General features: G+C 39.3%; 1 protein-coding gene and 1 long non-coding RNA gene across 5 annotated transcripts in view; both read left to right on the plus strand.

Moving 5' to 3' along the window:
* aass (aminoadipate-semialdehyde synthase) overlaps positions 1-17,229 on the plus strand; it is a 90,189-nt gene that overhangs the window by 17,154 nt on the left and 55,806 nt on the right. For all 4 annotated transcript variants that reach the window (XM_047388664.1, XM_047388673.1, XM_047388681.1 and 1 more), the window contains exons 4-7: positions 13,262-13,346; positions 13,625-13,692; positions 13,782-13,928; positions 14,077-14,155. In XM_047388664.1, coding sequence (XP_047244620.1) covers positions 13,262-13,346; positions 13,625-13,692; positions 13,782-13,928; positions 14,077-14,155 — 379 coding nt within the window. The remainder of the gene's footprint in view (positions 1-13,261; positions 13,347-13,624; positions 13,693-13,781; positions 13,929-14,076; positions 14,156-17,229) is intronic.
* LOC124882354 lies at positions 3,250-3,574 on the plus strand. The gene is made up of 2 exons (XR_007041881.1): positions 3,250-3,305; positions 3,439-3,574. It is a non-coding gene; the product is annotated as an uncharacterized LOC124882354 (long non-coding RNA).

A 17,229-nucleotide genomic window follows, 5' to 3' on the forward strand; every position in this document is an offset into this window, starting at 1 on the left:
TAGAAACTAGGATAATTCTTTAAATATTAACTTTTCTATAATTAATTAACTATTTTCCTTAGTTGATGAAATGCGAAATTTGTCATATTTAGCAAAAAGAAAAAGCAACAATTTTAACTTGGAGCTACAGGCTCATACAACAGAAGAAATGCACATTTAACCAGGTGATTCTCTCTCCCTTCTCATCATTCTCTGTTCATGCAGTTCTTGCCTCATTCAGTTTGGAGTCAGTAACAGTAACGTTCATGTCCAAACTGAGTGGAAAACACCCCTCAGCCTGAGTTCACAAATCACTAGAATAAATTAGCAAAACAACTCAGGAAATATAAACTAAAGGTCACCGATCAATTCTAAGACATCTTACTTTAAATGAATCCTTGTTGACACTGTAGCCCCAATTTCCCAAATCAGGGAGTTGTGCCCTCGTCTTCCTATTTGCTGTTCTGTTCTTTCATAAAAACCTGTTTTCTTAGCATTTGTGTCCTCACCTTTAGTAAAACAAAACACATCCAAGCCATTTTTTTTCTTTTTTTACCTTTTTTTTTTTGAGTGTTGACACGCTAGTAATGTTTCCTTCCGCAAAACAAACCATCACGGCCAGGATCAGCCCAGTCCAAGGAGGTGTACTCAGCTCTTCCTCTACTTCTACTCTGTCTGTACCGTTAACGGCAGCGCGACCAGCAACCATAACAGCAGCTGTTGTGCGCAACATGCTCACTCGGGCTTTCTACCCCTGGCTACCGTAGTAAGCCAACACACATTTCTCATTCACAAAACGCTAAAATCGGGGAAATTTCCGGGGACAGCTTTAGCCGGGGACAGGGTGTCTACATTTGCTCAGCCTATACTACAAGACACTTGGTTTTATCTATAACGCAGTCATATTCAAAGTAATCCCTATTTGGACTCTGGCACTTTATCTCAAGTTTTGCTGACATGACTCTAGGTGTGGACGGACCGCTCAGATGACTTGACCCACGTACCCGCCATCTGCTGGCGTAATGCGGCACAGCAAGAAAAAGAAACGACAACTCGAGACTAGACTTCATACTTGCATGAGACATACAATGAAAACAAAGCACATTACCTCTATAAATTCAGTTAATTTTAGTTAGTTTTGGGAACACTCATTACAGATTCAGTTAGTTTAAATGTTTTTGCACAGTCTCGTTTTTGTTTTTAATTTCAGTTAACAGAACAGTTTTTTTAATTCTAGTTTTTGTTATTTCGTTAGTTTTTGTTAACGATAACTTTGGCTCTTAGTAATCAATGGAGTGAAATGAACTGTTGATAGAATTTAGACTTGACTCAAAAATGTTTAAATCATGATGATAAAACTTAGCAAGATTAAATTAATTGTCAAACAGCATCAACATGTTTGAATATAGCTTATTTAAATGCTTATCATTATTTTGATTTGCTTATTATTAAGTTGTCATGCTGGTCGTTTTTATACTTCATCTATTTCATATTAATATTAAAATTCAGCATTTTACTGTGATCTTCTTGTATGATGAGGTTTGATTTGGTAAAATGACCAAAACAAAATGGAGAAAAAAGGTGGAGAAACCACACTGAACAGAGGAGCAGAGCCTGCTGCTGGAGGAGAAGAGAGGATTGTTGAAGGGTAGGTTTGGTCCTGGGATCATGGTGGGAACAAACAGGCATTCCCAGCAGGTCAATGCATCGTTCCCTCTGCTTTCAGCACCAGCCTGGAACGTAAGCAGCTCTGGTACCTGCTGGTACCTGCTGCATTCAGAAGCTAGAGAGGAGATAGCAGCACACTAGAGAACTTCTACACAGACGGGGAGCGTTGTAGATTTTTCTTAGAATGACGTCACTGGGAGCTACTTTTAGTCTTAGGATTCTTTGTGAGTCTGGGTCCTGGGGTCTAAACATGACAAACCATCCTTCAAAAGGAAGAGTAACAATGTAATTAATCATCATGTGCTCCTGATGTAATACACTGATTTTAAGCTATTTTAGGTGGTGATAAATGTGGGGGTTTAATCATTTATTCAGTTAATTTCATTTTTATTGTAAATTTATATTGCTTAAAATTTTCCTTATTGTTTAAGACATTTTTTTACTTTATTCTTATGGAGGACCGATCCTGACAAAATTAAAAATAAAAGCAGAAATATATATATTTTGTTTTTCCTTTTCCTTAGACATGCATTTTCATCAAGAAATGTATATATTCTGTTTTTCCTTTTCCTTACACATGCGCTTTCATCAAGAAATGTAAATGTTTTGTTTTTCCTTTTCCTTACACATGCGTTTTCATCAAGAAATGTAAATGTTTTGTTTTTACTTTTCCTTACACATGCGTTTTCATCAAGAAATGTATATATATATTTTGTTTTTCCTTTTCCTTAAACATGCGTTTTCATCAAATGTAAATGTTTTCTTTTTCCTTTTCCTTACACATGCCTTTGTTCTTTTGACATTTCCTCATATCTCTTTTTCCTTTACCTTATGCATTTCTGCTTCATTATGCAAATGAGGAGGGCTGCCTTCTTCTCTCCAGCTCCTCTCCTATTGGTCAATATACAGGAAGGAGGAGGATCCATGTGCAGGCCGAGGGTGTGTCCCAATTCAGGGGCTGGATCCTTCCAAGACCGTACTTGTAGGCTGATTACGTCACAACGCGGCGCGTAAGGTCTGTCAGATGCTGCCGACAAATGTGTCCTTCTTTTGCCCGATTTGAAGGATGTGTTGAGTATCCTTCGCGGTCCATTTTTTCCCATGATTCATTGCGGGTCGAAGCGGTTTGGTCAAACGGGCAGCCACAGGGGGCAGCAACAAATGTCATTTGTTCATGTAAGTCGATTTGACATTACAGGTGATATTAAAGTTAACCTGAATAAATGGACAATTTTATGTAATCCTACCGTATCGCTGGAGAGTGCGATTGAGAATAAATAAGCTTTTAAATATTCATTTTTGATGAAGAAATGTGCTATATGTGTTTTTAAAAGTGTATTTATAATTCAGCTAGCATTATAATTTGTGATTCCAGGTACAGCTGAAGAGAAATACACTTTCAAATGCAAGCAAATCTCAGTAAAGAAGTGAAAAGTTTGAAAGAGCTTGTTTTAGGCATTTGCATAGAAATATTTTAATATGTTCAGCAAATTAAGACAAATGGAAAATTAAAAAAGGCTTTTTTTACACTGATATTAAGCAAGATGTTTTTTTTGTTGTTTAGGGACAAAGGAGCAGATGGGCCAGTTTATTAAGCTCAGGGGTGAGAATGACCACCTTTTTACTGGAGCTAAAAACTCAGCCACCGTGGCTTGGAGGTACAATAACAACATTCTTTGCAGTCAGTTTCTGTCCAGTTTCAAAAACTCCTATCTTTCTAACTTTCATAAATATCCATCCAGTGATTAATATACTTCTTTTGGTTTTCCCTTTTTCCTTTTGCTTGTTTAGGACAATTCTGGAGAAGATGGGCCAACAGGGGCACACCCTTGCAGGCCCAAAGAAAAGTGGGACAATATGAAAAAGAAATATAAAGTTTGTTCAGAACTTCTCATGTCACACACAAATAAAAAATATTTCTCAAAGTCGTATTGGTTTCTCTGTTTTATTAACTCTTTTTTTCTTCCTTCTAACTTTAGGATTGCAAGTATCCAGGGTCAGGAGAGGGAGTCAGTGAAAAGCCCACTGCTGCTACTTCGCCCTGGTTTGTCCTTATGGATGAGGTGTTGGGACAGAGGCCTTCCACAACACCTCCTGTCCTGATTGCCTCCATCCCTGAGGACACTCCAGGGCCTAGCGGAACGCTGGGCAACCAGACGGAGAAGGAAGACAGTGAGCCAGCAGGAAGGGGTCAGAAAAGAAAGAGGGACAGATATGATGGAGTTGATCAGGGAGGACATGAGGGCACAGAGAATGGACAGACTGTTTTCCATCTTAGAAAGAATGGTACTGAAATAAGGTGCTATATAAGAAATAATATTAAGTTTTGTTCAGATAGTTTCTTAAAGTTTTAAGCTGTTCTAATAAATTTCTAAATGGTTTTTGTCACCAATGTATTTTATTTCCATTTGACCTAACAATAATTCAACTTCATTAACATTTCTAAACAGTTTATTTTAAAAATTACAAATAGCATTTTAAACAGAATGTGGAAAAAAACAACATTCAAACAGATCAAGATTACAAGACCAAAGGCATAAAATAAAACTATCTACAAGTATTTACAATGGTGACAGCAGGATCAACCTGAGTGACCGGTTCCTGGAAAAACCTCTTCAACAGAACAAAGAGGCAGATGGCTTTCTGAACAGAAAGTCTCTGGCGATGTGGCTAAATCTCTCGCAAGGTCAGAGACATGGATGGGACGCTGCAACTGAGACTTGTGGTTTGTCTTTCTGGATGGGGAGCGAAGCATCACATAGGTGGTCTGCAGATATTTGTGATTCCTCTTTCCGCTGTCCACGTCATCAAGTTTAAAGGGCTGGCTGGACCACATCACTAATCAGGAATGTAATCAGGAATATGCAGAATTAGAAGATGGTGCTCACCAAATATGATAATTAGTTATACCCCTCAAACATTAATCACATCTATAATATTATACCTGCCTGCATACAGTACTCATGTTCTGGTGGTGTGTATATATATATATATATATATACAGGTCCTTCTCAAAATATTAGCATATTGTGATAAAGTTCATTATTTTCCATAATGTAATGATGAAAATTTAACATTCATATATTTTAGATTCATCGCACACTAACTGAAATATTTCAGGTCTTTTATTGTCTTAATACGGATGATTGTGGCATACAGCTCATGAAAACCCAAAATTCCTATCTTACAAAATTAGCATATTTCATCCGACCAATAAAAGAAAAGTGTTTTTAATACAAAAAACGTCAACCTTCAAATAATCATGTACAGTTATGCACTCAATACTTGGTTGGGAATCCTTTGGCAGAAATGACTGCTTCAATGCGGCGTGGCATGGAGGCAATCAGCCTGTGGCACTGCTGAGGACTTATGGAGGCCCAGGATGCTTCGATAGCGGCCTTTAGCTCATCCAGAGTGTTGGGTCTTGAGTCTCTCAACGTTCTCTTCACAATATTCCACAGATTCTCTATGGGGTTCAGGTCAGGAGAGTTGGCAGGCCAATTGAGCACAGTGATACCATGGTCAGTAAACCATTTACCAGTGGTTTTGGCACTGTGAGCAGGTGCCAGGTCATGCTGAAAAATGAAATCTTCATCTCCATAAAGCTTTTCTGCAGATGGAAGCATGAAGTGCTCCAAAATCTCCTGATAGCTAGCTGCATTGACCCTGCCCTTGATAAAACACAGTGGACCAACACCAGCAGGTGACACGGCTGTGGGTACTTGACACTGGACCTCTGGCATTTTGGCATTTCCTTCTCCCCAGTCTTCCTCCAGACTCTGGCACCTTGATATCCGAATGACATGCAGAATTTGCTTTCATCCGAAAAAGTACTTGGGACCACTGAGCAACAGTCCAGTGCTGCTGCTCTAGCCCAGGTCAGGCGCTTCTGCCGCTGTTTCTGGTTCAAAAGTGGCTTGACCTGGGGAATGCGGCACCTGTAGTCCATTTCCTGCACACGCCTGTGCACGGTGGCTCTGGATGTTTCTACTCCAGACTCAGTCCACTGCTTCCACAGGTCCCTCAAGGTCTGGAATCGGCCCTTCTCCACAATCTTCCTCAGGGTCCTGTCACCTCTTCTCGTTGTGCAGCGTTTTCTGCCACACTTTTTCCTTCCCACAGACTTCCCACTGAGGTGCCTTGATACAGCACTCTGGGAACAGCCTATTCGTTCAGAAATGTCTTTCTGTGTCTTACCCTCTTGCTTGAGGGTGTCAATAGTGGCCTTCTGGACAGCAGTCAGGTCGGCAGTCTTACCCATGATTGGGGTTTTGAGTGATGAACCAGGCTGGGAGTTTTAAAGGCCTCAGGAATCTTTTGCAGGTGTTTAGAGTTAACTCGTTGATTCAAATGATTAGGTTCATAGCTCGTTTAGAGATCCTTTTAATGATATGCTAATTTTGTGTGATAGGAATTTTGGGTTTTCATGAGCTGTATGCCAAAATCATCCGTATTAAGACAATAAAAGACCTGAAATATTTCAGTTATTGTGCAATGAATCTAAAATATATGAATGTTAAATTTTCATCATTACATTATGGAAAATAATGAACTTTATCACAATATGCTAATATTTTGAGAAGGACTTGTATATATACTGCTGAAAAAAAATAAAGGGAACACTTAAACAACACAATATAACTCCAAGTAAATCAAACTTCTGTGAAATCAAACTGTCCACTTAGGAAGCAACACTGATTGACAATCAATTTCACAGCTGTTGTTCAAATGGAATAGACAACAGGGAGAAATCTTTGGCGATTAGCAAGTCACTCAATAAAGGAGTGGTTCTGCAGGTGGGGACCACAGACCACTTCTCAGTACCTATGCTTTCTGGCTGATGTTTTGGTCACTTTTGAATGTTGGTGGTGCTTTCACACTCGTGGTAGCATGAGACGGACTCTACAACCCACACAAGTGGCTCAGGTAGTGCAGCTCATCCAGGATGGCACATCAATGCAAGTTGTGGCAAGAAGGTTTGCTGTGTCTGTCAGCGTAGTGTCCAGAGCCTGGAGGGGCTACCAGGAGACAGGCCAGTACACCAGGAGACGGGGAGGAGGCCGTAGGAGGGCAACAACCCAGCAGCAGGACCACTACCTCCGCCTTTGTGCAAGGAGGAGCACTGCCAGAGCCCTGCAAGATGACCTCCCGCAGGCCACAAATGTGCATGTGTCTGCACAAACGGTTAGAAACCGACTCTATGAGGATGGTATGAGGGCCCGACGTCCACAAATGGGGGTTGTGCTCACAGCCCAACACCGTGCAGGACGCTTGGCATTTGCCAGAGAACACCAGGATTGGCAAATTCGCAACTGGTGCCCTGTGCTCTTCACAGATGAAAGCATGTTCACACTGAGCAAATGTGACAGACGTGACAGAGTCTGGAGACACCGTGGAGAGCGATCAGCTGCCTGCAACATCCTTCAGCATGACCGGTTTGGCAGTGGGTCAGTAATGGTGTGGGGTCAGTAATGGTGTGGGGTGCGGCCCTCCATGTGCTCACCAGACGTAGCCTGACTGCCATTAGGTACCGAGATGAGATCCTCAGACCCCTTGTGAGACCATATGCTGGTGCGGTTGGACCTGGGTTCCTCCTAATGCAGGACAATGCTAGACCTCATGTGGCTGCAGTGTGTCAGCAGTTCCTGCAAGATGAAGACAGTGAAGCTATGGACTGGCCTCCCGTTCCCCAAACCTGAATCCGATTGAGCACATCTGGGACATCATGTCTCGCTCCATCCACCAACGTCACGTTGCACCACAGACTGTCCAGGAGTTGGCGGATGGTTTAGTCCAGGTCTGGCAGGAGATCCCTCAGGAGACCATCCGCTGTCTCATCAGGAGCATGCCCAGACGTTGTGGAGAGGTCATACTGGCACGTGGAGGCCACACACAATACTGAGCCTCATTTTGACTTGTTTTAAGGACATTACATCAAAGTTGGATCAGCCTGTAGTGTGTTTTTCCACTTTAATTTTGTGTGTGACTCCAAATCCAGGCCTCCATTGGTTAATACATTTGATTTCCATTGATGATTTTTGCCTGATTTTGTTGTCAGCACATTCAACTTTGTACAGAACAAAGTATTCAATGAGAATATTTCATTCATTCAGATCTAGGATGTGTTATTTGAGTGTTCCCTTTATTTTTTTTTAGCATTGTATAAATATATACACATATATATATATAGAGAGAGGAAAATAAGTGTTTGAACACCCTGCAACTTTGCAAATTGTCCCACTTAGAAATCATGGAGGGGTCTGAAATTTTCATCTTAGGTGCAGGTCCACTGTGAGAGAAATAATAATAATAAAAAAAAGTCCGGACATCACAATAATTATTATTAATAATAATTTATTTGTGTGTTACTGCTGCTAATAACTATTTGAACACTTCTGAAAATCAATGTTAATATATGGTACAGTAGCCTTTGTTTGCAATTACAGAGGTCAAACGTTCCCTGTAGTTTTTCACCAGGTTTGCACAAACTGCAGCAGGGACTTTGGCCCATTCTTACACACAGATCTTCCAAATCAACCAGGTTTCTGGGCTGTCCCTGAGAGAAACTGAGTTTGAGCTCCCTCCAAAGATTTTCTAAAGGGTTTAGGTCTGGAGACTGGCTAGGCCACTCCAGAACCTTGATATGCTTCTTACGGGGCCACACTTAGGTCATCCTGGGTGTGTGCTTCGGGTCATTGTCATGTTGGAAGACCCAGCCACAAACCATCTTCAATGGCTGAGGGAAGGAGGTTGTTCCCCAAAATCTCGCAATACATGGCCCCAGTCATCCTCTCCTTAATACAGTGCAGTCATCCTGTCCCATGTGCAGAAAAACAACCCCAAAGCATAGTGCTTCCACCCCCATGCTTCACAGTAGGGATGGGGTTTTGGGATGGTCCTCATCATTCTTCGTCCTCCAAACACGGCGAGTGGAATTAAGACCAAAAAGTTCTATTTTGGTCTCATCTGACCACAGAACTTTCTCCCATGACTCCTCTGGATCATCCAAATGGTGACATCAGCAAACTTAAGACGGGCCTGTACGTGTGCCGATTTAAGCAGGGGAACTTTTGTGCCATACATGACTTTAAACTATGACATCTTAGTGTATTACCCACAGTAACCTTGGAAACAGTGGTGCCAGTTCTCTTCAAATCATTGACCAGCTCCTCCCATGTAGTTCTGGGCGGATTCCTCATCTTTCTTAGGATCATTGATACGCCACGAGTTGAGATCTTGCATGGAGCCCCAGTCCGAGGGAGATTGACAGTCATGTTCAGCTTCTTCCATTTTCTAATAATTACTCCAACAGTTGATCTTTTTTCTCCAAGCTGCTTGGTAATTGCTCCGTAGCCTTTTCCAGCCTTGTGCAGGTCGACAATTTTGTCTCTGGTGTCTTTGGACAGCTCTTTGGTCTTAGCCATGTTAGTAGTTAGAGTCTTACTGATTGGGTTGGGTGGACAGGTGTCTTTATGCAGCTAACGACCTCAAACAGGAGCTTCTAATTTAGAATAATAAGTGGAGTGGAGGTGGACTTTTTTGAGGCGGACTAACAGGTCTTTGTGGGCCAGAATTTTTGCTGATTGGCAGGTGTTCAAATACTTATTTGCAGCAGTAACACACAAATAAATTATTTTTAAAATCATTGTTTTTTTTTTATTATTATTTCTCTCACAGTTGACGTGCACCTAAGATGAAAATTTCAGACCCCTCCATGATTTCTAAGTGGGACAATTAGCAAAGTTGCAGGGTGTTCAAATATTTATTTTCCTCTCTATATATATATGTATATATTTATACACTGCTCAAAAAAATAAAGGGAACACTCAAATAACACATCCTAGATCTGAAAGAATGAAATATTCTCATTGAATACTTTGATCTGTACAAAGTTGAATGTGCTGACAACAAAATCAGGCAAAAATCATCAATGGAAATCAAATTTATTAACCAATGGAGGCCTGGATTTGGAGTCACACACAAAATTAAAGTGGAAAAACACACTACAGGCTTCTTGCCACAGCTCGCATTGATGTGCCATCCTGGATGAGCTGCACTACCTGAGCCACTTGTGTGGGTTGTAGAGTCCGTCTCATGCTACCACGAGTGTGAAAGCACCACCAACATTCAAAAGTGACCAAAACATCAGCCAGAAAGCATAGGTACTGAGAAGTGGTCTGTGGTCCCCACCTGCAGAACCACTCCTTTATTGAGTGACTTGCTAATCGCCAAAGATTTCTCCCTGTTGTCTATTCCATTTGAACAACAGTTGTGAAATTGATTGTCAATCAGTGTTGCTTCCTAAGTAGACAGTTTGATTTCACAGAAGTTTGATTTACTTGGAGTTATATTGTGTTGTTTAAGTGTTCCCTTTATTTTGTTTTAGCAGTGTGTATATATATATATATATATATATATATATATATATATATATATATATATACATATACACACCACCAGAACATGAGTACTGTATGCAGGCAGGTATAATATTATAGATGCAATTAATGTGTGAGGCGTATAACTAATTGTCATATTTTGTGAGCACCATCTTCTAATTCTGCATATTTCTGATTACATTCCTGATTAGTGATGTGGTCCAGCCAGCCCTTTAAACTTGATGACGTGGACAGCGGAAAGAGGAATCACAAATATCTTCAGACCACCTATGTGATGCTTCGCTCACCATCCAGAAAGACAAACCACAGGTCTCAGTTGCAGCGTCCCATCCATGTCTCTGACCTTGCAAGAGATTTAGCCACATCGCCAGAGACTTTCTGTTCAGAAAGACATCTGCCTCTTTGTTCAGTTGAGGAGGTTTTTCCAGGAACCGGTCACTCAGGTTGATCCTTCTGTCGCCATTGTAAATACTTGTACATAGTTTTATTTTATGCCTTTTGTCTTGTAATCTTGATCTGGTTGCCCAGCGTTCCGCTTGGCCCTGGAGTGTCCTCAGGGATGGAGGCAATCAGGACAGGAGGTGTTGTGGAAGGCCTCTGTCCCAACACCTCATCCATAAGGACAAACCAGGGCCAAGTAGCAGCAGTGGGCTTTTCACTGACTCCCTCTCCTGACCCTGAATACCTGCAATCCTAAAGTTGGAAGGAAGAAAAAAAGAGTTGACAAAACAGAGAAACCAATAAGACTTTGAGAAATATTTTTTATTTGTGTGTGACATGAGAAGTTCTGAACAAACTTTATATTTCTTTTTCATATTGTCCCACTTTTCTTTGGGCCTGCAAGGGGGTGACCTTCCCCTGTTTGCCCATCTTCTCCAGAATTGTCCTAAACAAGCAAAAGGAAAAAGGGTAAACCAAAAGAAGTATGTTAATCACTGGATGGATATTTATGAAAGTTAGAAAGATAGGAGTTTTTGAAACTGGACAGAAACTGACTGCAAAGAATGTTGTTATTGTACCTCCAAGCCACGGTGGCTGAGTTTTTAGCTCCAGTAAAAAGGTGGTCATTCTCACCCCTGAGCTTAATAAACTGGCCCATCTGCTCCTTTGTCCCTAAACAACAAAAAAAACATCTTGCTTAATATCAGTGTAAAAAAAGCCTTTTTTAATTTTCCATTTGTCTTAATTTGCTGAACATATTAAAATATTTCTATGCAAATGCCTAAAACAAGCTCTTTCAAACTTTTCACTTCTTTACTGAGATTTGCTTTAATTTGAAAGTGTATTTCTCTTCAGCTGTACCTGGAATCACGAATTATAATGCTAGCTGAATTATAAATACACTTTTAAAAACACATATAGCACATTTCTTCATCAAAAATGAATATTTAAAAGCTTACTTATTCTCAATCACACTCTCCAGCGATACGGTAGGATTACATAAAATTGTCCATTTATTCAGGTTAACTTTAATATCACCTGTAATGTCAAATCGATTTACATGAACAAATGACATGATACATTAAAATAACACTAACATAAACTGTTAGAAATCACTTGTGTTTAACGTTCACTGTGATAACTGGCAGCGGGAGATCAGTGCCGATAGTCCGGTCAGATCTCTACCGGGCTAGCTCGCCCCACCGCCGGTAGGGCTGGCAAAGCAAACCGGCAGTTACTATGGTGGGAGCGGAAAACTCCGAACACGTCGGAGCACGTTTGAAATTAAGCGATGTCTTGATAAATCAAGCAGATTTTTAACGTCTAAACTGTAATATTCCCGCACTGAAAAAAGTTAATTTGTGTCACAGAAAGTGTAATTTTTCACAGTTTACTCCCAGCTTTTGCCATTGTGGTCCGCCATGGCTGCCCCTGTTTGACCAAACCACTTCGACCCGCAATGAATCATGGGAAAAGATGGACCACGAAGGATACTCACAACGCATCCTTCAAATCGGGCAAAAGAAGGACACATTTGTCGGCAGCATCTGACAGACATGGATCCTCCTCCTTCCTGTATATTGACCAATAGTAGAGGAGCTGGAGGGAAGAAGGCAGCCCTCCTCATTTGCATAATTACGCAGAAATGCATACGGTAAAGGAAAAAGAGAGACGAGGAAATATCAAAAGAACAAAGGCATGTGTAAGGAAAAGAAAAAAGAAAACATTTACATTTCTTGATGAAAACGCATGTTTAAGGAAAAGGAAAAACAAAATATATATACATTTCTTGATGAAAACGCATGTGTGAGGAAAAGGAAAAACAAAACATTTACATTTCTTGATGAAAATGCATGTCTAAGGAAAAGGAAAAACAAAATATATATATTTCTGCTTTTATTTTTAATTTTGTCAGGATCGGTCCTCCATACACTCTGACTTAATAAAACATATAGAATGGGCTGTGGGCTGTACAGAGGCCACAAACTCATGGCCTCAGTGTTTTTTAAAATTTTAGTTTTTTGTCTGAAAGGCTTGTGTAATTACATGTTATAACTTGTCTAATGTGCCTTGGTGTCACAAAAACATTGAAGGTAATTTAACTGCAGCCATCAAGACTCGTATGAAGCTGTCTAACATTGCAGCTTTACATGTTAATATTTCAAATCGTCGGAATCTAGGAACATTGGCTATGGAAGGACGTTTTTGGTAAAAATCTGAGCAACTTTGGAGTTGAGTGCTACCCCAACAGTATGCATGGTGATTACATTGGTTCCAAGTGCTTCAGATCCTGGGACATATTTAACCTTATACACACTGAGCCGAACAGAAATCAATGTTTTTCAATTTGATTTTTAATTAGTTTATGTGACGACTTGAGATTCACAGTTGTCCCTAAATTATGGCCATCTTTGAGTAATTGTTTCCCTTAGTTACTGTGTAGACTGATTTTGATGGACTCCTTGTCAGATCTTGAGAAATCACAGGGCTGGTCTGTGAGATTCCCAGTGATAGTCAAGGACATCCTGACAACACCTGAAATGGACACAGATAGTTTTGGAACATTGTTTGTTAGATAAAAAAATAAATAAAATCAGAATAACAGGGAGCAGAAATGCAGGGTAATAAAGCTGACTTTGTCAGCTTGTTTTCAGAAGTTTTTAGGAGGCATTTTACTCCGTGAATTGAAAGTGATGTGAACATGGGTTCCAGATTTAATCTCCATTCATATTTCATAAAAAAACAATATACAAGTCAATTTTGTGTTTTTTCAGGAAGTCCGTCTCATTGACTATGAGAAGATGGTTGATGCCAATGGTTATCGTATTGTAGCGTTTGGTCAGTGGGCTGGTGTTGCAGGTATGAGAAAGTAAATGGTTTTGCACTGCATGTCTCAGCTGGTCTGTTATTTAAAACAGTCAAACATTGATCGTGATGGAACAGCAATAAGATCAAATTTCAGATAATGTTAACCAGGCCAACATCTGAAAATTTAAAAAGATCAAAATACTAAAAATTTTTATTTGTTATGATAAAAATAATCAGAATTTATTTTTAATGTTTATAGTTAAGTAACTTTTAGATTAAGAAGTTTTTAGTAAATGTTGGTGTATTGAAATGAGTTATTCGCCTTGCAGGAATGATTAACATTTTGCATGGATTAGGGCTCCGTTTCTTGGCTCTTGGCCACCACACTCCCTTCATGGTAAGAATTCGGTTCCTGATTTATTTTTTTTCAATCAGCTCACAAATGTTTCAGAGAAATAAAGATAACCTGTCCTCCGTTGTTCACAGCATATAGGAATGGCACATAACTACAGGAATGTCAGCCAGGCAATCCAGGCTGTTAGGGATTGTGGTTATGAGATTTCCATGGGACTCATGCCCAGATCCATTGGCCCAGTCACCTTTTGCTTCACCGGAACAGGAAATGTCTCCAAGGTACACAAATGCTCCATTCAAACCTTTCATGTGTGAAATGATTAGCCTATAATTCATTAGGTAAAATTGGTTGGCCGAACAAACACTGAAAATGAGTGAAAAAGGAGCTGAAGCTCAGTGAAACCCCTGATTTTTTTTATTGTTTTAGGGAGCCCAAGATATCATCAATGAGCTTCCAGTTGAATACGTTGAACCTCATGATTTAAAGGATGTCTCTGAAACTGGAGGTATGAAGTTTCTACATCATGTTTGTTTAGCCTAGTAGTTCTTAAATGTTTTAGGCTGAGCCCTCCATTAGAGAAGCAAAATTGTCCAGGCCCCCCCAACTTAACACGATGATTTAATAAAAAAAAGGTTGTGTAATTTAGATTAAAGAAAAAAAAAAAGGAAAGTCGATATTGATCAATACAGCATTTATTTGCATGTGCTTTTTTTCTACTGTCTGTTTGCATCAAGAAGAAATTTAACTACATTTCATCATTTTGACTTCTGATTGTGTCTTGTTAAAATAAAGAATGGATACCTGTACTTTCATATAATTATGTAGATGGTTTGTCTGTGGTCACCCTGCACAGGATGACCTGTGTTCGTAATGTCATGTTCATGCTCAAGTTGTAAACCTGCCTCATCTAATTAAAGCACTTTTTTGATACTATGTATCTAGAAAAACATGAGATATTTTCTCTCACTAGACATGAATGAAATACATGTCCTTCTCAAAACATTAGCATATTGTGATAAAGTTCATTATTTTCTATAATGTAATGATGAAAATTTAACATTCATATATTTTAGATTCATTGCACACTAAGTGAAATATTTCAGGTCTTTTATTGTCTTAATACGGATGATTTTGGCATACAGCTCATGAAAACCCAAAATTCCTATCTCACAAAATTAGCATATTTAATCCGACCAATAAAAGAAAAGTGTTTTTAATACAAAAAACGTCAACCTTCAAACAATCATGTACAGTTATGCACTCAATACTTGGTCGGGAATCCTTTGGCAGAAATGATTGCTTCAATGCAGCGTGGCATGGAGGCAATCAGCCTGTGGCACTGAGGTCTTATGGAGGCCCAGGATGCTTCGATAGCAGCCTTTAGCTCATCCAGAGTGTCATCACTGACTGTGGGTACTTGACACTGGACTTCTGGCATTTTGGCATTTCCTTCTCCCCAGTCTTCCTCCAGACTCTGGCACCTTGATTTCCGAATGACATTCAGAATTTGCTTTCATCCGAAAAAAGTACTTTGGACCACTGAGCAACAGTCCAGTGCTGCTTCTCTGTAGCCCAGGTCTGGGGAATGCGGCACCTGTAGCCCATTTCCTGCACACGCCTGTGCACGGTGGCTCTGGATGTTTCTACTCCAGACTCAGTCCACTGCTTCCGCAGGTCCCCCAAGGTCTGGAATCGGCCCTTCTCCACAATCTTCCTCAGGGTCTGGTCACCTCTTCTCGTTGTGCAGCGTTTTCTGCCACACTTTTTCCTTCCCACAGACTTCCCACTGAGGTGCCTTGATACAGCACTCTGGGAACAGCCTATTCGTTCAGAAATGTCTTTCTGTGTCTTACCCTCTTGCTTGAGGGTGTCAATAGTGGCCTTCTGGACAGCAGTCAGGTCGGCAGTCTTACCCATGATTGGGGTTTTGAGTGATGAACCAGGCTGGGAGTTTTAAAGGCCTCAGGAATCTTTTGCAGGTGTTTAGAGTTAACTCGTTGATTCAGATGATTAAGTTCATAGCTCGTTTAGAGACCCTTTTAATGATATGCTAATTTTGTGAGATAGGAATTTTGGGTTTTCATGAGCTGTATGCCAAAATCATCCGTATTAAGACAATAAAAGACCTGAAATATTTCAGTTAGTGTGCAATGAATCTAAAATATATGAATGTTAAATTTTCATCATGACATTATGGAAAATAATGAACTTTATCACAATATGCTAATTTTTTGAGAAGGACCTGTATGTATATCTAGCATTTATGTAGCAATAGTCTAACTCAAATATTGTATGAAATAAAAGCATGAATGTGGCTGGAGGTGAGCGGCTGTCATTGAAATGATACTGCTGTAGAACCTCAACTGCTAAAGGGAGGTTCGGCCCATAGCATTTGGACCTCCAACTTAAACATGTCACACAATCAGAAGCGTAAAATAAGAACTATTTGCAGAACCCAGCCTGTATGGAATGCGAAAAGTTCTAGAATTAAATACATTTAAAAATGTTATATATGGGGAGATAAAAAAAAAAAACTAAAATAATTTAACCTATTTTATCTTAAATTAGAAAAATATATAAATTAGTAATATAAAACTTTAGCAAATACTTTATAAATATTTTTTGGTAGTCATGTGTTCCAGATCATAATTTATTTTATCTCTCCAATTACAATACCCATCACCAATCACCCAGCGGTGCTAATACAATTATAGAAAAGTTGATTGGTTTGCAGCTGAGTTTCTGTGCAAGTTTACCAATCAGATGTTAAGGTTTTTCTTTTGTGAGATGTAGCAGCAATTTAAAAAATTTCATGATGTTGTTTAGCATAGGATGATTTTACCATATATTTCATTCAAATTTTAATTAGATTCCCCAGTTTCATTAAGTAATAAATTGAAACCTTTAAAATACAGTATAAATAGTAGTAGTATGTATAAATATGTACCAAGTTTATTTAGAAATGAATAATGAAGCTCTGCGTGTTTTAGGTAACATGTTGTTGGAACATTATAGCTGCTTTGGCGGAGCAGAGAACCAGATATTTCGAAGTAACAAAATATCGGTCTCTGAAAAACAACAAACAAAGCCAAAAAAAACAACTTTTGGATCACGTTCTACTGAAAGTCTGAAATTAAGTAAATACGTTCATATCTGAAGAGTTTATATTTTACAGAAAGGGCAGTTTCATAGCTTTCATACGAAATGTGTGTAGTTATTTTCTGACAAGAATACTTGGAGATCGCTGACAGATGTTTTGTTTTTGAAGCTTTACAGAAACAGTAAAATTGGGTTGTTTTTCTGTTGAACTGTTGAAACTGATTACACTAATAATATATAGAGATACTTTTTAAGGTTAAATAATGTATTTGCTTTGTAATACATGGAATTATGAAAAATTAAGTTTCTGAAGTTTTGGTTCTAATTCTTTATAAAGTGAAAGTGCTCATTGCATTTTATTGTTAGAAATGAGAGTCACAACTACACAGCTGTAAGCCATTACCTTTGAAATGAATAAAGTATTTTTTAATTGGATGAAACTGTATCACCACACCGCTGCTGCATAGCAACAGCAAACTT

This window comes from Girardinichthys multiradiatus, chromosome 2, assembly GCF_021462225.1.
Source record: "Girardinichthys multiradiatus isolate DD_20200921_A chromosome 2, DD_fGirMul_XY1, whole genome shotgun sequence".
Lineage (NCBI taxonomy): Eukaryota > Metazoa > Chordata > Actinopteri > Cyprinodontiformes > Goodeidae > Girardinichthys > Girardinichthys multiradiatus.